Genomic DNA, 21,510 nt, shown 5'->3' with positions numbered 1-21,510 from the left:
CTTTATTTCCCTCTATGAAATAGCGCAAGCTTGCACTTTACACGTTCTCTCTGGCTGCACACGTACCTCGCTGCGACTCCTGATATATATTTATATCATATCAATATTTACTACATGGTCTGTTATCCTAATTATGACTACTATCACCCCGGGAGTGAGTGAATGTTAAAAAGTGTGATGAAACAATGAAGAATCAAACACTGACAATCACAAATGTGAAGAAATGTGGAAAAGAAATAGAAATATTCTTTGACTGGATTGTTTTGGTCTTGTGACTGATTTGTTCGGATGGAATTATGTGACATTGTATATTTATTATTTTATCAAGATGAATAAAATTCTTCTTATCCGCTATCTGCCAATTTCCTGACACAGAAACGGCAATTTAGGTCAGCATATGTGACATGACGTCATTTAAAAAAAATGGGCCAAAATGGGTGCAGTACCGGTGTTCAACCACGGGAGGGCAGCATTCGTCACTCATACTATATCGTACATATTACCTATGTATATGCCTTTGTTTTATTTTGTGGCATTCTTTCATTGAAATCTAAGTATATATATATATATTATATATATATTTATATAATATATATATATATATTACCCTGCCTACCGCCCGAATGCAGCTGAGATAGGCTCCAGCGACCCCAAAAGGGACAAACGGTAGAAAATGGATGGGTGGATGGATATATATATATATATAAATATAATATATTATATATAAATATAATATATTATATATAAATAATGTATTATATATATATATATATAATATACATATATATAATATGTATATATGTGTGTAAATGTATACATTAATATAAAACTATATGTGCGTGTGTATGTATATATATATCAATTTGAAAATATATGTGGGTGTATGGGTATATATGTATTTTACTTTATATATAAATATATATACATACAAATATTTATAAATATATATATATCTATATTTGTATAATATAAAATATTGTTATAAAAATATATACGCAAAACATATATATATAAATATACACTACACTACTGTATTTTAACGTCATTATGGTGGTACTTGATGAATACTTAGGTCTACTACACTACTGTATTATAATGTCATTATGGTGGTACTTAATGAATACTTAGGTCTACTACACTACTGTATTATAATGTTGTCATTATGGTGGTACTTGGAGAGTCAAGTGTTTCCTCAGGTGGTAATTGGTGAAATAAGTTTGAGGTAATTCATCACACACCAGTGGGGAAAAAAGCCCACCCTCAGTTGGAGGCGTGTCCTACTTTAAGTCTCCTCCAGCGGACAAAAAATCCAAACGTTTTTCCCTTTTTTTCTTCTTTTATTGTCCTGCACACACACACACGCTGACAACACACACACGTCTCCGTGCGGCAACACAACACAGGTTGCTAGGCAACGAGAGACACGTCCTCCGCGGGAGCAGGAAAAACAAAACAGAAAAACAAAAGTTCTTTACCGGAACTCTGACGTGGAGGGTCTTCAGTTCAGTGACAGTTGCCACGGCGACACAGTCTCTCTGGGGATGCTGAGCCTGCACGGACTGAAGAATCCTCTCTGGCGATACATTTCAAGGGTCTCACACACACACACACACACACACCCACACACACACACACACACACACACACACACACACTACATTCCGTAAGCTCCATCAGTCCACTCTTGAGTGGAGTAGTTTTATTTAGGCGGAGTGGCAGTTCCCTGGAGGACTACACAGTATGTACAAAAGTAAGCAAGGGCGCCCCCTGGTGGCGGGATGACGTCACAGCAGGCAAATGAGGCTCTTGCCCTCCTCGATCTCCTCCTGCACTTTATCACTGGAGGTGGCGATCTCTGCCTGCGCGGAGAAGACGGCACACAGGAAGGTGAGCAGCGTGCCGCCCATGGCCGTGTAGAAGGCCCAGCCCATGGAGCACAGGCCCGCGCGGTACGGCGCCGCGTCCGGCCCGCAGTACAGCTGGACCTTGTCCGAACCCCAGCCGGCGGGGTACAGCATCAGGCCCAGGATCAGGAAGAGACCTGTGGGGAGAGACCAGAGGGGGGGGGGGGGAGTTAGCGCCATCTTGTGTCCAGACAAGAACACACATGTGCTATGTAGCTATGTGCTATGTGCTATGTAGGTGTGTGCTATTTAGGTGTGTGCTATGTAGCATGTAGCTATGTGTTATGTAGCTATGTGCTATGTAGGTGTGTGCTATGTAAGTGTGTGCTATGTAGCTGTGTGCTATGTAGGTGTGTGCTATGTAGGTGTGTGCTATGTAGCTATGTAGGTGTGTGGTATGTAACTATGTACTATGTAGGTGTGTGCTATGTAGGTGTGTGCTATAGCTGTGTGCTATGTAGGTGTGTGCTATGTAGGTGTGTGCTATAGCTGTGTGCTATGTAGGTGTGTGCTATGTAGCTATGTGCTATGTAGGTGTGTGCTATGTAGCTATGTACTATGTAGGTGTGTGCTATGTAACTATGTTCTATGTAGGTGTGTGCTATATAGGTGTGTGCTATAGCTGTGTGCTATGTAGGTGTGTGTTATGTAGCTATGTGCTATGTAGGTGTGTGCTATGTAGCATGTAGCTATGTGTTATGTAGCTATGTGCTATGTAGCTATGTGCTATTTAGGTGTGTGCTATGTAGCATGTAGCTATGTGTTATGTAGCTATGTGCTATGTAGCTATGTACTATGTAGGTGTGTGCTATGTAGGTGTGTGCTATGTAGGTGTGTGCTATAGCTGTGTGCTATGTAGGTGTGTGCTATGTAGCTATGTGCTATGTAGGTGTGTGCTATGTAGCTATGTACTATGTAGGTGTGTGCTATGTAACTATGTTCTATGTAGGTGTGTGCTATGTAGGTGTGTGCTATAGCTGTGTGCTATGTAGGTGTGTGTTATGTAGCTATGTGCTATGTAGGTGTGTGCTATGTAGCATGTAGCTATGTGTTATGTAGCTATGTGCTATGTAGCTATGTGCTATTTAGGTGTGTGCTATGTGCTATGTAGCTATGTGTTATGTAGCTATGTGCTATGTAGCTATGTAGGTGTGCTATGTAGCTATGTTCTATGTATGTGTGTGCTATGTAGCTATGTGCTGTGTAGGTGTGTGCTATAGCTGTGTGCTATGTAGCTATGTGCTATGTAGGTGTATGCTATGTAGGTGTGTGCTATGTAGCTATGTGCTATGTAGCTATATGCTATGTAGGTGTGTGCTATGTGCTGTGTAGGTGTGTGCTATGTAGGTGTGTGCTATGTGCTGTGTAGGTGTGTGCTATGTAGGTGTGTGCTATGTAGCTATGTGCTATGTAGGTGTGTGCTATGTAGCTATGTGCTATGTAGGTGTGTGCTATGTATCTATGTGCTATGTAGGTGTGTACTATGTAGGTGTGTGCTATGTAGCTATGTAGGTGTGTGCTATGTAGGTGTGTGCTATGTAGGTGTGTGCTATGTAGCTATGTGCTGTGTAGGTGTGTGCTATGTAGCTATGTGCTGTGTAGGTGTGTGCTATGTAGGTGTGTGCTATGTAGCTACGTGCTATGTAGGTGTGTGCTATGTAGGTGTGTGCTATGTAGCTATGTGCTATTTAGGTGTGTGCTATGTAGCTATGTAGCTATGTGCTATTTAGGTGTGTGCTATGTAGCTATGTGCTATGTAGTTATGTGCTATGTAGCTATGTGCTATGTAGCATGTAGCTATGTGCTATGTAGGTGTGCTATGTAGCTATGTGCTATGTAGGTGTGTGCTATGTAGCTATGTGCTATGTAGGTGTGTGCTATGTGCTATTTAGCTATGTGCTATGTAGCTATGTGCTATTGAGGTGTGTGCTATGTAGCTATGTGCTATTGAGGTGTGTGCTATGTAGCTATGTGCTATGTAGCATGTAGCTATGTGCTATGTAGGTGTGTGCTATGTAGCTGTGTGCTATGTAGGTGTGTGCTATGTAGGTGTGTGCTATGTAGCTATGTGCTATGTAGGTGTGTGCTATGTAGGTGTGTGTTATGTAGCTATGTTCTATGTAGATGTGTTCTATGTAGGTGTGTGCTATGTTGGTGTGTGCTATGTAGGTGTGATATGTAGGTGTGTGCTATGTGCTATGTAGCTATGTGCTGTGTAGGTGTGTGCTATGTAGCTATGTAGGTGTGTGCTATGTGCTATGTAGCTATGTGCTATGTAGGTGTGTGCTATGTGCTATGTAGGTGTGTGCTATGTAGGTGTGTGCTATGTAGCTATGTTCTTTGTAGATGTGTTCTATGTAGGTGTGTGCTATGTTGGTGTGTGCTATGTAGGTGTGTGCTATGTGCTATGTAGCTATGTGCTGTGTAGGTGTGTGCTATGTAGGTATGTGCTATGTAAGTGTGTGCTATGTAGCTATGTGCTATGTAGGTGTGTTCTATGTAGCTATGTAGGTGTGTGCTATGTGCTATGTAGCTATGTGCTATGTAGGTGTGTGCTATGTAGGTGTGTGATATGTAGCTATGTGCTATGTAGCTATGTGCTGTGTAGGTGTGTGCTATGTAGGTGTGTGCTATGTAGGTGTGTGCTATGTGTGTGCTATGTAGCTATGTGCTATGTAGCTATGTGCTGTGTAGGTGTGTGCTATGTAGGTGTGTGCTATGTAGCTGTGTGCTATGTAGCTGTGTGCTATGTAGGTGTGTGCTATGTAGGTGTGTGCTATGTAGCTATGTGCTATGTAAGTGTGTGCTATGTAAGTGTGTGCTATGTAGCTATGTACTATGTAGTTGTGTTCTATGCAGGTGTGTGCTATGTTGGTGTGTGCTATGTAGGTGTGTGCTATGTAGCTGTGTGCTATGTAGGTGTGTGCTATGTAGGTGTGTGCTATGTGCTATGTAGCTATGTGCTGTGTAGGTGTGTGCTATGTAGGTATGTGCTATGTAAGTGTGTGCTATGTAGGTGTGTGCTATGTAGCTATGTGCTATGTAAGTGTGTGCTATGTAGCTATGTAGGTGTGTGCTATGTGCTATGTAGCTATGTGCTATGTAGCTATGTGCTATGTAGGTGTGTGCTATGTAGGTGTGTGCTATGTAGCTATGTGCTATGTAGCTATGTGCTGTGTAGGTGTGTGCTATGTAGGTATGTGCTATGTAAGTGTGTGCTATGTAGGTGTGTGCTATGTAGGTGTGTGCTATGTAGCTATGTGCTATGTAGGTGTGTGCTATGTAGCTGTGTGCTATGTAGGTGTGTGCTATGTGATATGTAGCTATGTGCTATGTAGGTGTGTGCTATGTAGGTGTGTGCTATGGAGCTATGTGCTATGTAGCTATGTGCTATGTAGCTATGTGCTGTGTAGGTGTGTGCTATGTAGGTGTGTGCTATGTAGCTATGTAGCTATGTAGGTGTGTGCTATGTAGCTATGTGCTATGTAGGTGTGTGCTATGTAGCTATGTAGCAATGTGCTATGTAGGTGTGTGCTATGTAGCTATGTGCTATGTAGGTGTGTGCTATGTAGTTGTGTACGATGTAGCTATTTGCTATGTAGGTGTGTGCTATGTAGCTATGTGCTATGTAGGTGTGTGCTATGTAGTTGTGTGCGATGTAGCTATGTAGGTGTGTGCTATGTAGGTGTGTGCTATGTAGCTGTGTGCTATGTAGGTGTGTGCTATGTAGCTGTGTGATATGTAGGTGTGTGCTATGTAGCTATGTGCTATGTAGCTATGTAAGTGTGTGCTATGTAGCTATGTTCTATGTAGATGTGTTCTATGTAGGTGTGTGCTATGTAGGTGTGTGCTATGTAGCTGTGTGATATGTAGCTGTGTGATATGTAGGTGTGTGCTATGTAGCTATGTGCTATGTAGCTATGTAAGTGTGTGCTATGTAGCTATGTTCTATGTAGGTGTGTGCTATGTAGCTATGTCCTATGTAGGTGTGTGCTGTGTAGGTGTGTGCTATGTGCTATGTAGCTATGTGCTGTGTAGGTGTGTGCTATGTAGGTGTGTGCTATGTAGCTATGTGCTATGTAGGTGTGTGCTATGTAGCTATTGCCTATGTAGATGTGTGCTATGTTGGTGTGTGCTATGTTGGTGTGTGCTATGTAGCTATGTGCTATGTAGGTGTGTGCTATGTAGGTGTGTGCTATGTGCTATGTAGCTATGTGCTGTGTAGGTGTGTGCTATGTAGGTATGTGCTATGTAAGTGTGTGCTATGTAGGTGTGTCCTATGTAAGTGTGTGTTATGTAGGTGTGTGCTATGTAGCTGTGTGCTATGTAGGTGTGTGCTATGTGCTGTGCAGGTGTGTGCTATGTAGGTATGTGCTATGTAAGTGTGTGCTATGTAGGTGTGTGCTATGTAGCTATGTGTTATGTAGGTGTGTGCTATGTAGCTGTGTGCTATGTAGCTATGTGCTATGTAGGTGTGTGCTATGTGCTATGTAGGTGTGTGCTATGTGCTATGTAGCTATGTGCTATGTAGGTGTGTGCTATGTAGCTATGTGCTATGTAGCTATGTGCTGTGTAGGTGTGTGCTATGTAGGTATGTGCTATGTAAGTGTGTGCTATGTAGGTGTGTGCTATGTAGGTGTGTGATATGTAGCTATGTAGGTGTGTGCTATGTAGCTATGTGCTATGTAGGTGTGTGCTATGTGCTATGTAGCTATGTGCTATGTAGGTGTGTGCTATGTAGGTGTGTGCTATGTAGGTGTGTGCTATGTAGCTATGTGCTATGTAGCTATGTAGGTGTGTGCTATGTAGGTGTGTGCTATGTAGCTATGTGCTATGTAGGTGTGTGCTATGTAGCTATGTAGCAATGTGCTATGTAGGTGTGTGCTATGTAGCTATGTGCTATGTAGGTGTGTGCTATGTAGTTGTGTGCGATGTAGCTATGTGCTATGTAGCTATGTAGATGTGTGCTATGTAGCTATGTGCTATGTAGGTGTGTGCTATGTAGTTGTGTGCGATGTAGCTATGTGCTATGTAGGTGTGTGCTATGTAGGTGTGTGCTATGTGCTATGTAGCTATGTGCTGTGTAGGTGTGTGCTATGTAGGTATGTGCTATGTAAGTGTGTGCTATGTAGGTGTGTCCTATGTAAGTGTGTGTTATGTAGGTGTGTGCTATGTAGCTGTGTGCTATGTAGGTGTGTGCTATGTGCTGTGCAGGTGTGTGCTATGTAGGTATGTGCTATGTAAGTGTGTGCTATGTAGGTGTGTGCTATGTAGCTATGTGTTATGTAGGTGTGTGCTATGTAGCTGTGTGCTATGTAGCTATGTGCTATGTAGGTGTGTGCTATGTGCTATGTAGGTGTGTGCTATGTGCTATGTAGCTATGTGCTATGTAGGTGTGTGCTATGTAGCTATGTGCTATGTAGCTATGTGCTGTGTAGGTGTGTGCTATGTAGGTATGTGCTATGTAAGTGTGTGCTATGTAGGTGTGTGCTATGTAGGTGTGTGATATGTAGCTATGTAGGTGTGTGCTATGTAGCTATGTGCTATGTAGGTGTGTGCTATGTGCTATGTAGCTATGTGCTATGTAGGTGTGTGCTATGTAGGTGTGTGCTATGTAGGTGTGTGCTATGTAGCTATGTGCTATGTAGCTATGTAGGTGTGTGCTATGTAGGTGTGTGCTATGTAGCTATGTGCTATGTAGGTGTGTGCTATGTAGCTATGTAGCAATGTGCTATGTAGGTGTGTGCTATGTAGCTATGTGCTATGTAGGTGTGTGCTATGTAGTTGTGTGCGATGTAGCTATGTGCTATGTAGCTATGTAGATGTGTGCTATGTAGCTATGTGCTATGTAGGTGTGTGCTATGTAGGTGTGTGATATGTAGCTATGTGCTATGTAGCTATGTGCTGTGTAGGTGTGTGCTATGTAGGTGTGTGCTATGTAGGTGTGTGCTATGTGTGTGCTATGTAGCTATGTGCTATGTAGCTATGTGCTGTGTAGGTGTGTGCTATGTAGGTGTGTGCTATGTAGCTGTGTGCTATGTAGCTGTGTGCTATGTAGGTGTGTGCTATGTAGGTGTGTGCTATGTAGCTATGTGCTATGTAGGTGTGTTCTATGTAAGTGTGTGCTATGTAGCTATGTACTATGTAGTTGTGTTCTATGCAGATGTGTGCTATGTTGGTGTGTGCTATGTAGGTGTGTGCTATGTAGCTGTGTGCTATGTAGGTGTGTGCTATGTAGGTGTGTGCTATGTGCTATGTAGCTATGTGCTGTGTAGGTGTGTGCTATGTAGGTATGTGCTATGTAAGTGTGTGCTATGTAGCTGTGTGCTATGTAAGTGTGTGCTATGTAGCTATGTAGGTGTGTGCTATGTGCTATGTAGCTATGTGCTATGTAGCTATGTGCTATGTAGCTATGTGCTATGTAGGTGTGTGCTATGTAGGTGTGTGCTATGTAGCTATGTGCTATGTAGCTATGTGCTGTGTAGGTGTGTGCTATGTAGGTATGTGCTATGTAAGTGTGTGCTATGTAGGTGTGTGCTATGTAGGTGTGTGCTATGTAGCTATGTGCTATGTAGGTGTGTGCTATGTAGCTGTGTGCTATGTAGGTGTGTGCTATGTGATATGTAGCTATGTGCTATGTAGGTGTGTGCTATGTAGGTGTGTGCTATGGAGCTATGTGCTATGTAGCTATGTGCTATGTAGCTATGTGCTGTGTAGGTGTGTGCTATGTAGGTGTGTGCTATGTAGCTATGTAGCTATGTAGGTGTGTGCTATGTAGCTATGTGCTATGTAGGTGTGTGCTATGTAGCTATGTAGCAATGTGCTATGTAGGTGTGTGCTATGTAGCTATGTGCTATGTAGGTGTGTGCTATGTAGTTGTGTACGATGTAGCTATTTGCTATGTAGGTGTGTGCTATGTAGCTATGTGCTATGTAGGTGTGTGCTATGTAGTTGTGTGCGATGTAGCTATGTAGGTGTGTGCTATGTAGGTGTGTGCTATGTAGCTGTGTGCTATGTAGGTGTGTGCTATGTAGCTGTGTGATATGTAGGTGTGTGCTATGTAGCTATGTGCTATGTAGCTATGTAAGTGTGTGCTATGTAGCTATGTTCTATGTAGATGTGTTCTATGTAGGTGTGTGCTATGTAGGTGTGTGCTATGTAGCTGTGTGATATGTAGCTGTGTGATATGTAGGTGTGTGCTATGTAGCTATGTGCTATGTAGCTATGTAAGTGTGTGCTATGTAGCTATGTCCTATGTAGGTGTGTGCTATGTAGCTATGTCCTATGTAGGTGTGTGCTGTGTAGGTGTGTGCTATGTGCTATGTAGCTATGTGCTGTGTAGGTGTGTGCTATGTAGGTGTGTGCTATGTAGCTATGTGCTATGTAGGTGTGTGCTATGTAGCTATTGCCTATGTAGATGTGTGCTATGTTGGTGTGTGCTATGTTGGTGTGTGCTATGTAGCTATGTGCTATGTAGGTGTGTGCTATGTAGGTGTGTGCTATGTGCTATGTAGCTATGTGCTGTGTAGGTGTGTGCTATGTAGGTATGTGCTATGTAAGTGTGTGCTATGTAGGTGTGTCCTATGTAAGTGTGTGTTATGTAGGTGTGTGCTATGTAGCTGTGTGCTATGTAGGTGTGTGCTATGTGCTGTGCAGGTGTGTGCTATGTAGGTATGTGCTATGTAAGTGTGTGCTATGTAGGTGTGTGCTATGTAGCTATGTGTTATGTAGGTGTGTGCTATGTAGCTGTGTGCTATGTAGCTATGTGCTATGTAGGTGTGTGCTATGTGCTATGTAGGTGTGTGCTATGTGCTATGTAGCTATGTGCTATGTAGGTGTGTGCTATGTAGCTATGTGCTATGTAGCTATGTGCTGTGTAGGTGTGTGCTATGTAGGTATGTGCTATGTAAGTGTGTGCTATGTAGGTGTGTGCTATGTAGGTGTGTGATATGTAGCTATGTAGGTGTGTGCTATGTAGCTATGTGCTATGTAGGTGTGTGCTATGTGCTATGTAGCTATGTGCTATGTAGGTGTGTGCTATGTAGGTGTGTGCTATGTAGGTGTGTGCTATGTAGCTATGTGCTATGTAGCTATGTAGGTGTGTGCTATGTAGGTGTGTGCTATGTAGCTATGTGCTATGTAGGTGTGTGCTATGTAGCTATGTAGCAATGTGCTATGTAGGTGTGTGCTATGTGCTATGTAGGTGTGTGCTATGTAGTTGTGTGCGATGTAGCTATGTGCTATGTAGCTATGTAGATGTGTGCTATGTAGCTATGTGCTATGTAGGTGTGTGCTATGTAGTTGTGTGCGATGTAGCTATGTGCTATGTAGGTGTGTGCTATGTAGGTGTGTGCTATGTGCTATGTAGCTATGTGCTGTGTAGGTGTGTGCTATGTAGGTATGTGCTATGTAAGTGTGTGCTATGTAGGTGTGTCCTATGTAAGTGTGTGTTATGTAGGTGTGTGCTATGTAGCTGTGTGCTATGTAGGTGTGTGCTATGTGCTGTGCAGGTGTGTGCTATGTAGGTATGTGCTATGTAAGTGTGTGCTATGTAGGTGTGTGCTATGTAGCTATGTGTTATGTAGGTGTGTGCTATGTAGCTGTGTGCTATGTAGCTATGTGCTATGTAGGTGTGTGCTATGTGCTATGTAGGTGTGTGCTATGTGCTATGTAGCTATGTGCTATGTAGGTGTGTGCTATGTAGCTATGTGCTATGTAGCTATGTGCTGTGTAGGTGTGTGCTATGTAGGTATATGCTATGTAAGTGTGTGCTATGTAGGTGTGTGCTATGTAGGTGTGTGATATGTAGCTATGTAGGTGTGTGCTATGTAGCTATGTGCTATGTAGGTGTGTGCTATGTGCTATGTAGCTATGTGCTATGTAGGTGTGTGCTATGTAGGTGTGTGCTATGTAGGTGTGTGCTATGTAGCTATGTGCTATGTAGCTATGTAGGTGTGTGCTATGTAGGTGTGTGCTATGTAGCTATGTGCTATGTAGGTGTGTGCTATGTAGCTATGTAGCAATGTGCTATGTAGGTGTGTGCTATGTAGCTATGTGCTATGTAGGTGTGTGCTATGTAGTTGTGTGCGATGTAGCTATGTGCTATGTAGCTATGTAGATGTGTGCTATGTAGCTATGTGCTATGTAGGTGTGTGCTATGTAGTTGTGTGCGATGTAGCTATGTGTTATGTAGGTGTGTGCTATGTAGGTGTGTGCTATGTAGCTATGTGCTATGTAGCTGTGTGATATGTAGGTGTGTGCTATGTAGCTATGTGCTATGTAGGTGTGTGCTATGTAGCTATGTTCTATGTAGTGTGTACTATGTAGGTGTGTGCTATGTTGGTGTGTCCTATGTAGGTGTGTGCTATGTAGCTATGTGCTATGTAGGTGTGTGCTATGTGCTATGTAGCTATGTGCTATGTACTGTGTAGGTGTGTGCTATGTAGGTATGTGCTATGTAAGTGTGTGCTATGTAGGTGTGTGCTATGTAGGTGTGTGCTATGTAGCTATGTGCTATGTAGGTGTGTGCTATGTAGCTGTGTGCTATGTAGCTACGTAGGTGTGTGCTATGTAGGTGTGTGCTATGCAGCTATGTGCTGTGTAGGTGTGTGCTATGTAGGTGTGTGCTATGTAGCTATGTAGGTGTGTGCTATGTACGTGTGTGCTATGTAGCTATGTGCTATGTAGCTATGTGCTATGTAGGTGTGTGCTATGTAGCTATGTGCTATGTAGGTGTGTGCTATGTAGTTGTGTGTGATGTAGCTATGTAGGTGTGTGCTATGTAGGTGTGTGCTATGTAGCTGTGTGCTATGTAGGTGTGTGCTATGTAGCTGTGTGATATGTAGCTGTGTGATATGTAGGTGTGTGCTATGTAGCTATGTGCTATGTAGCTATGTAAGTGTGTGCTATGTAGCTATGTTCTATGTAGATGTGTTCTATGTAGGTGTGTGCTATGTAGGTGTGTGCTATGTAGCTGTGTGATATGTAGCTGTGTGATATGTAGGTGTGTGCTATGTAGCTATGTGCTATGTAGCTATGTAAGTGTGTGCTATGTAGCTATGTTCTATGTAGGTGTGTGCTATGTAGCTATGTGCTATGTAGGTGTGTGCTGTGTAGGTGTGTGCTATGTGCTATGTAGCTATGTGCTGTGTAGGTGTGTGCTATGTAGGTGTGTGCTATGTAGGTGTGTGCTATGTAGCTATGTGCTATGTAGGTGTGTGCTATGTAGCTATTGCCTATGTAGATGTGTGCTATGTTGGTGTGTGCTATGTTGGTGTGTGCTATGTAGCTATGTGCTATGTAGGTGTGTGCTATGTAGGTGTGTGCTATGTGCTATGTAGCTATGTGCTGTGTAGGTGTGTGCTATGTAGGTATGTGCTATGTAAGTGTGTGCTATGTAGGTGTGTCCTATGTAAGTGTGTGTTATGTAGGTGTGTGCTATGTAGCTGTGTGCTATGTAGGTGTGTGCTATGTGCTGTGCAGGTGTGTGCTATGTAGGTATGTGCTATGTAAGTGTGTGCTATGTAGGTGTGTGCTATGTAGCTATGTGTTATGTAGGTGTGTGCTATGTAGCTGTGTGCTATGTAGCTATGTGCTATGTAGGTGTGTGCTATGTGCTATGTAGGTGTGTGCTATGTGCTATGTAGGTGTGTGCTATGTAGCTATGTGCTATGTAGCTATGTGCTGTGTAGGTGTGTGCTATGTAGGTATGTGCTATGTAAGTGTGTGCTATGTAGGTGTGTGCTATGTAGGTGTGTGATATGTAGCTATGTAGGTGTGTGCTATGTAGCTATGTGCTATGTAGGTGTGTGCTATGTGCTATGTAGCTATGTGCTATGTAGGTGTGTGCTATGTAGGTGTGTGCTATGTAGGTGTGTGCTATGTAGCTATGTGCTATGTAGCTATGTAGGTGTGTGCTATGTAGGTGTGTGCTATGTAGCTATGTGCTATGTAGGTGTGTGCTATGTAGCTATGTAGCAATGTGCTATGTAGGTGTGTGCTATGTAGCTATGTAGGTGTGTGCTATGTAGTTGTGTGCGATGTAGCTATGTGCTATGTAGCTATGTAGATGTGTGCTATGTAGCTATGTGCTATGTAGGTGTGTGCTATGTAGTTGTGTGCGATGTAGCTATGTGCTATGTAGGTGTGTGCTATGTAGGTGTGTGCTATGTAGCTATGTGCTATGTAGCTGTGTGATATGTAGGTGTGTGCTATGTAGCTATGTGCTATGTAGGTGTGTGCTATGTAGCTATGTTCTATGTAGTCTGTACTATGTAGGTGTGTGCTATGTTGGTGTGTCCTATGTAGGTGTGTGCTATGTAGCTATGTGCTATGTAGGTGTGTGCTATGTGCTATGTAGCTATGTGCTATGTACTGTGTAGGTGTGTGCTATGTAGGCATGTGCTATGTAAGTGTGTGCTATGTAGGTGTGTGCTATGTAGGTGTGTGCTATGTAGCTATGTGCTATGTAGGTGTGTGCTATGTAGCTGTGTGCTATGTAGCTACGTAGGTGTGTGCTATGTAGGTGTGTGCTATGCAGCTATGTGCTGTGTAGGTGTGTGCTATGTAGGTGTGTGCTATGTAGCTATGTAGGTGTGTGCTATGTACGTGTGTGCTATGTAGCTATGTGCTATGTAGCTATGTGCTATGTAGGTGTGTGCTATGTAGCTATGTGCTATGTAGGTGTGTGCTATGTAGTTGTGTGTGATGTAGCTATGTAGGTGTGTGCTATGTAGGTGTGTGCTATGTAGCTGTGTGCTATGTAGGTGTGTGCTATGTAGCTGTGTGATATGTAGCTGTGTGATATGTAGGTGTGTGCTATGTAGCTATGTGCTATGTAGCTATGTAAGTGTGTGCTATGTAGCTATGTTCTATGTAGATGTGTTCTATGTAGGTGTGTGCTATGTAGGTGTGTGCTATGTAGCTGTGTGATATGTAGCTGTGTGATATGTAGGTGTGTGCTATGTAGCTATGTGCTATGTAGCTATGTAAGTGTGTGCTATGTAGCTATGTTCTATGTAGGTGTGTGCTATGTAGCTATGTGCTATGTAGGTGTGTGCTGTGTAGGTGTGTGCTATGTGCTATGTAGCTATGTGCTGTGTAGGTGTGTGCTATGTAGGTGTGTGCTATGTAGGTGTGTGCTATGTAGGTGTGTGCTATGTAGCTATTGCCTATGTAGATGTGTGCTATGTTGGTGTGTGCTATGTAGCTATGTGCTATGTAGCTATGTGCTATGTAGGTGTGTGCTATGTAGGTGTGTGCTATGTGCTATGTAGCTATGTGCTGTGTAGGTGTGTGCTATGTAGGTATGTGCTATGTAAGTGTGTGCTATGTAGGTGTGTCCTATGTAAGTGTGTGTTATGTAGGTGTGTGCTATGTAGCTGTGTGCTATGTAGGTGTGTGCTATGTGCTGTGCAGGTGTGTGCTATGTAGGTATGTGCTATGTAAGTGTGTGCTATGTAGGTGTGTGCTATGTAGCTATGTGTTATGTAGGTGTGTGCTATGTAGCTGTGTGCTATGTAGCTATGTGCTATGTAGGTATGTGCTATGTGCTATGTAGGTGTGTGCTATGTGCTATGTAGGTGTGTGCTATGTAGCTATGTGCTATGTAGCTATGTGCTGTGTAGGTGTGTGCTATGTAGGTATGTGCTATGTAAGTGTGTGCTATGTAGGTGTGTGCTATGTAGGTGTGTGATATGTAGCTATGTAGGTGTGTGCTATGTAGCTATGTGCTATGTAGGTGTGTGCTATGTGCTATGTAGCTATGTGCTATGTAGGTGTGTGCTATGTAGGTGTGTGCTATGTAGGTGTGTGCTATGTAGCTATGTGCTATGTAGCTATGTAGGTGTGTGCTATGTAGGTGTGTGCTATGTAGCTATGTGCTATGTAGGTGTGTGCTATGTAGCTATGTAGCAATGTGCTATGTAGGTGTGTGCTATGTAGCTATGTGCTATGTAGGTGTGTGCTATGTAGTTGTGTGCGATGTAGCTATGTGCTATGTAGCTATGTAGATGTGTGCTATGTAGCTATGTGCTATGTAGGTGTGTGCTATGTAGTTGTGTGCGATGTAGCTATGTGCTATGTAGGTGTGTGCTATGTAGGTGTGTGCTATGTAGCTATGTGCTATGTAGCTGTGTGATATGTAGGTGTGTGCTATGTAGCTATGTGCTATGTAGGTGTGTGCTATGTAGCTATGTTCTATGTAGTGTGTACTATGTAGGTGTGTGCTATGTTGGTGTGTCCTATGTAGGTGTGTGCTATGTAGCTATGTGCTATGTAGGTGTGTGCTATGTGCTATGTAGCTATGTGCTATGTACTGTGTAGGTGTGTGCTATGTAGGTATGTGCTATGTAAGTGTGTGCTATGTAGGTGTGTGCTATGTAGGTGTGTGCTATGTAGCTATGTGCTATGTAGGTGTGTGCTATGTAGCTGTGTGCTATGTAGCTACGTAGGTGTGTGCTATGTAGGTGTGTGCTATGCAGCTATGTGCTGTGTAGGTGTGTGCTATGTAGGTGTGTGCTATGTAGCTATGTAGGTGTGTGCTATGTACGTGTGTGCTATGTAGCTATTTGCTATGTAGCTATGTGCTATGTAGGTGTGTGCTATGTAGGTGTGTGCTATGTAGTTGTGTGCGATGTAGCTATGTAGGTGTGTGCTATGTAGGTGTGTGCTATGTAGCTGTGTGCTATGTAGGTGTGTGCTATGTAGGTATGTGCTGTGTAGGTGTGTGCTATGTAGGTATGTGCTATGTAAGTGTGTGCTATGTAGGTGTGTGCTATGTAGCTAAGTGCTAAGTAGGTGTGTGCTATGTACGTGTGTGCTATGTAGCTTTGTGCTATGTAGCTATGTGCTATGTAGGTGTGTGCGATGTAGCTATGTAGCTGTGTGCTATGTAGGTGTGTGCTGTGTAAGTGTGTGCTATGTAGCTGTGTGCTATGTAGCTGTGTGCTATGTAGCTGTGTGCTATGTAGGTATGTGCTGTGTAGGTATGTGCTATGTAAGTGTGTGCTATGTAGGTGTGTGCTATGTATCTGTGTGCTATGTAGGTGTGTGCTATGTAGCTATGTGCTATGTAGGTGTGTGCTATGTAGCTATGTTCTATGTAGATGTGTTCTATGTAGGTGTGTGCTATGTAGGTGCGGCTATGTAGCTATGTGCTATGTAGCTATGTGCTGTGTAGCTATGTGCTATGTATCTATGTGCTATGTAGGTGTGTGCTATGTAGGTGTGTGCTATGTAGGTGTGTGCTATGTAGGTGTGTGCTATGTAGGTGTGTGCTATGTGCTATGTAGGTGTGTGCTATGTAGGTGTGTGCTATGTGCTATGTAGGTGTGTGCTATGTAGGTGTGTGCTATGTAGGTGTGTGCTATGTAGGTGTGTGCTATGTGCTATGTAGGTGTGTGCTATGTAGGTGTGTGCTATGTAGCTATGTGCTATTTTGAATAAAGTACAATGGCTGAAATGCTAACTGTTAGGACTTGTGTGTTTTGTGTGACTTTTCTTTTTGTGTCTTCCTTGGACTTGTGTCTTTTGTGGGACTTTAGTATGACTTTTGTTTTGTGTGTCTTGTGTGTCTTCCTTGGACTTGTGACTTTCTAAGACTTGTGTGTTTACTGTGTGTGTGTGTGTGTGTGTGTGTGTCACGTAGAAGAAGGAAATGAAAAGTAGGTCATAGATTCTTTCCACATGTTGCTTTGCTCTACAGCTGACGTGCTCGCCCACTACACTGATGACATACACCAGCTATGCTCTTCATAGTCCACGCACGCACGCACGCACGCACGCACGCGCACACACACGCACACACGCACACCCACGCACACACACACACACACGCACACACACGCACACCCACACACACACACACACGCACACACGCACACACACACACACGCACACACGCACACACGCACGCACACACGCACGCACACACGCACACCCACGCACACACACACACACACACACACACACGAAGGACAAAGACTTTCTGGATCACACAGAAAAGTAAGAATGTTCCTTGAACTCGTCATTTCCCAGGATCCCTGAATGCAACACTTGGTTCCTTAACAAAGGCTCCACTATTACACACAAGTATTTATCCCCAAACAGGCTTTGCTACACATCTTAAAATAACAACTATCCACGGCTACAGCTACAGACATGGGAGATACACATTCTGATCAACCATGACTGATATCGGCCGATACCAATAGCGATCATCACATGCATTAACTCTACACTTTTTCATGCATTAATGGTACGGATGGATGGACGGATGAACGGATGGATGGATAGATAGACAAACGAATGGATGGACGGACGGATGAATGGATGGACAGATGGATGGATGGACGGATGGAGGACGCACAGATGGATGGACGGATGGACTGACTGACGGATGTATGGATGGAGGACGGACAGATGGATGGACGGACGGGCGGACGGACGGATGAACAGTTGGACGGACGGATGGACGACGGATGGACAGATGGATGGACAAATGGATGGAAGGTGGACAGACGTACAGGCGGATGGACAACGGACGGATGGATGAATGGATGGACGGACGGACAGACCATAGATTGATGGACGGACGGATAAACAAATGGATGGATGGACGGATAAACAAATGGATGGATGGACGGATGAATGGATGGACGAATGGATGGATGGAAGACACACAGATGGATGGATGGATGGATGGATGGATGGACAGACGGGTGGACGGACGAACAGTTGGACGGACGGATGGACGACTGACGGACAGATGGATGGATGGACAAATGGATGGAAGGTGGACGGACGTACGGGTGGATGGACAATGGACGGATGGATGAATGGATGGACGGACGGCCAGACCATAGATGGATGGATGGACGGATAAACAAATGGATGGATGGATGGACGAATGGATGGATGGAGGACGCACAGATGGATGGATGGACAGATGGACGGGTGGACGGAGGGATGGATGGACGGATGGGTGGACGGACGAACAGTTGGACGACGGATGGATGGATGGACAAATTGATGGAAGGTGGACGGACGGACGGACGGACGGACGGATGGACGGAAGGATAGATGGACGAACGGATGAATGGATTGACAGACCATGGATGGACGGACAAACAAATGGATGGCTGGACGGATGAATGGATGGATGGACGGACGGACGGATGGAGGATGCACAGATAGATGGACTGACCGACGAATGTATGGATGGACGGACGGACGGATGGAGGACGGACAGATGGATGGACGGACGGGTGGCTGGACGGATGGATGGATGGATGGACAAGCAAACGGACGAACAGTTGGACGGACGGACGGACAGATGGATGGGCGGATGGATGGACAAATGGATGGAAGGTGGACGGACGTATGGGTGGATGGATGATGGACGGAAGGATAGACAGACGAATGGATGAATGGATGGACGACGGATGGATGGACGGACAAATGGATGGATGGACTGACAGGCCATGGATGGACGGACTGACCGACCATGGATGGATGGATGGATGGACAAACAAATGGATGGCTGGACGGATGAATGGATGGATGGAGGACGCACAGATGGATGGACTGATCGACAAATGTGTGGATGGAGAACAGACAGATGGATGGACGGACGGATGTATGGAGGACGGACAGATGATGGATGGACGGACGGGTGGATGGACGGATGAATGGATGGATGGACTGGCGGACAGATGGATGGAAGGTGGACGGACGTATGAGTGGATGGACAATCGACGGATGGATGGAAGCATAGACGGACGAATGGATGAATGGATGGACGGACGGACAGACCATGGATGGACGGACAAACAAATGGATGGCTGGACGGATGAATGGATGGACGGACAGATGGATGGATGGCGGACGCACAGATGGATGGACGGATGGACTGACCGACGGATGTATGGATGGACGGATGGAGGACAGACAGATCGATGGACGGACAAACAAATGGATGACTGGACGGATGAATGGATGGACGGACAGATGGATGGATGGAGGACGCACAGATGGATGGACGGATGGACTGACCGACGGATGTATGGATGGACGGATGGAGGACAGACAGATGGATGGACGGACGGATGGAGGACGGAAATATGGATGGATAGAAGGTGGACGGACGTACGGGTGGATGGATGGACGGACGGATGGATGGATGGACGGACGGACAGTTGGACGGATGGATGGACGACGGACGGATGGATGGATGGGCGGATGGATGGAAGGTGGACGGACGTACAGGTGGACAGACGGATGGATGGAGGGACAAGCAGATGGACGAACAGTTGGACGGACAGTTGGACGGACGGACGACGGACGGGTGGATGGATGGACAAATGGATGGAAGGTGGACAGACGTATGGACGGAAGGATAGACGGACGAACGGATGAATGGATGGATGGACGGACGGACAGACCGTGGATGGACGGACAAACAAATGGATGGATGGACGGACGGATGAATGGACAAACACATGGATGTATGTATGTATGTATGTAGTGTGTTACTACCTGCGATGGCTTGCAGCAGATGTATGTATGTATGTATGTATGTATGTTACTACCTGCGATGGCTTGCAGCAGATGTATGTATGTATGTATGTATGTATGTAGTGTGTTACCTGCGATGGCTTGCAGCAGATGTATGTATGTATGTATGTATGTTACTACCTGCGATGGCTTGCAGCAGATGTATGTATGTATGTATGTATGTATGTATGTATGTTACTACCTGCGATGGCTTGCAGCAGATGTATGTATGTATGTATGTATGTATGTATGTAGTGTGTTACCTGCGATGGCTTGCAGCAGATGGATGTATGTATGTATGTATGTTACTACCTGCGATGGCTTGCAGCAGATGTATGTATGTATGTATGTATGTATGTATGTATGTATGTTACTACCTGCGATGGCTTGCAGCAGATGTATGTATGTATGTATGTATGTATGTTACTACCTGCGATGGCTTGCAGCAGATGTATGTATGTATGTATGTATGTTACTACCTGCGATGGCTTGCAGCAGATGTATGTATGTATGTATGTATGTATGTATGTATGTATGTTACTACCTGCGATGGCTTGCAGCAGATGTATGTATGTATGTATGTATGTATGTATGTATGTATGTTACTACCTGCGATGGCTTGCAGCAGATGTATGTATGTATGTATGTATGTTACTACCTGCGATGGCTTGCAGCAGATGTATGTATGTATGTATGTATGTATGTATGTATGTATGTTACTACCTGCGATGGCTTGCAGCAGATGTATGTATGTATGTATGTATGTATGTTACTACCTGCGATGGCTTGCAGCAGATGTATGTATGTATGTATGTATGTTACTACCTGCGATGGCTTGCAGCAGATGGATGTATGTATGTATGTATGTATGTATGTATGTATGTTACTACCTGCGATGGCTTGCAGCAGATGTATGTATGTATGTATGTATGTATGTAGTGTGTAGTATGTATGTATGTAGTGTGTTACTACCTGCGATGGCTTGCAACAAGCCGCAGACGTTGAAGATGCTCTTCTTCATGATGCTCTGGAAGCACATGGTGAAGACAGAGATGAAGGCCACAGCACACAGCAACAAGATGCCAGCCGCCAGGAAGATGGAGGCGGCCTGCCAGAACCCGCTGGCGATCTCCCCAAAGTGGACGGCGTACGGCCCGCACAGCACGCCGCGCTTCAGGTGCGGCAGCTTGACGCAGCGGCCGTAGATGCCCAGCGTGGGCCTGTAGGCCTCGCCCGCCGCCGTGGTGCCGTGGTGTCCGAAGACGGCGTCGGGCGTGCGCGGGTAGCCCACCAGCCAGTCGGTGCTCATGAAGGCGATGAGCTCGCCGAAGGCGGCCACGATGCTCAGCAGAGTCCACAGCATGGAGCGGCAGGTGACGATCACATGACACATGCTGGCGGCGAATCCCTGGCGCTCCTCACGCCAACAGCGGCTGAAGAAGTCGTCTCTCGCCTCACTTCCTGTTCCAGGGTTCCTCTTATCTCCCCTCCTCCTCTCGCATGCAGCTCGCCGTCCTTCGTCTTACGCCCGACGCTCGCCGTCTACATCCTTTTACAGCGGCCTTCCCCTGGGCCGACCACCTGGCCTCACCTCAGACACGGACACACCTAGGAGATAACACACATGAGGCCAGGGCAAAGTCTACACAGTGTGTGTGTGTGTGTGTGTGTGTGTGTGCGTGTGTGTGTGTGTGTGTGTAAATATTTGACAGGTTGATTGCTGCAAATCTGCCGCCCCCTAGTGGAGGTTGTGAGTAAATCAGGACAATGAACATGAGTTCTACATGGAAGAGAACACAGCACAGCATGTACTTGTACGACCCAATCCGCAGTAACTTTCCCACTCACGCCGCAGATTGCAGCCACACACGGAAAGTCAACACAAAAAGGTCACACGTAACACAACCTGCTCACTGAACTTTGTGGGTAGTACAAAAACTAAGTCATCATTCAAAATGACATCCATTTAAAGCCACTGCAATGCATGATGGGAAAAATGCAAGACACCCTTCCACATGTTTTTAACTGCTTGATATTTCTGAATGATTACACA

General features: G+C 44.8%; 1 protein-coding gene across 1 annotated transcript in view; it reads right to left on the bottom strand.

Moving 5' to 3' along the window:
• Positions 1-1,354: 1,354 nt before the first annotated feature.
• The window catches only part of lhfpl2a (LHFPL tetraspan subfamily member 2a), a 112,960-nt gene continuing 92,804 nt past the window's right edge, over positions 1,355-21,510 (bottom strand). The window contains exons 3-4 of the mRNA XM_062057424.1: positions 20,430-21,065; positions 1,355-2,041 (exon numbers count right to left, since the gene is read on the bottom strand). Of these exons, the coding sequence (XP_061913408.1) occupies positions 1,785-2,041; positions 20,430-20,850 (678 nt within the window). The 5' untranslated portion in view covers positions 20,851-21,065 and the 3' untranslated portion in view covers positions 1,355-1,784. The remainder of the gene's footprint in view (positions 2,042-20,429; positions 21,066-21,510) is intronic.

This window comes from Entelurus aequoreus, linkage group LG08 (genome assembly GCF_033978785.1).
Source record: "Entelurus aequoreus isolate RoL-2023_Sb linkage group LG08, RoL_Eaeq_v1.1, whole genome shotgun sequence".
Classification (NCBI taxonomy): domain Eukaryota; kingdom Metazoa; phylum Chordata; class Actinopteri; order Syngnathiformes; family Syngnathidae; genus Entelurus; species Entelurus aequoreus.
Note: the sequence above shows the minus strand (reverse complement) of the source record. Positions and strands in the feature narration are given on the sequence as shown.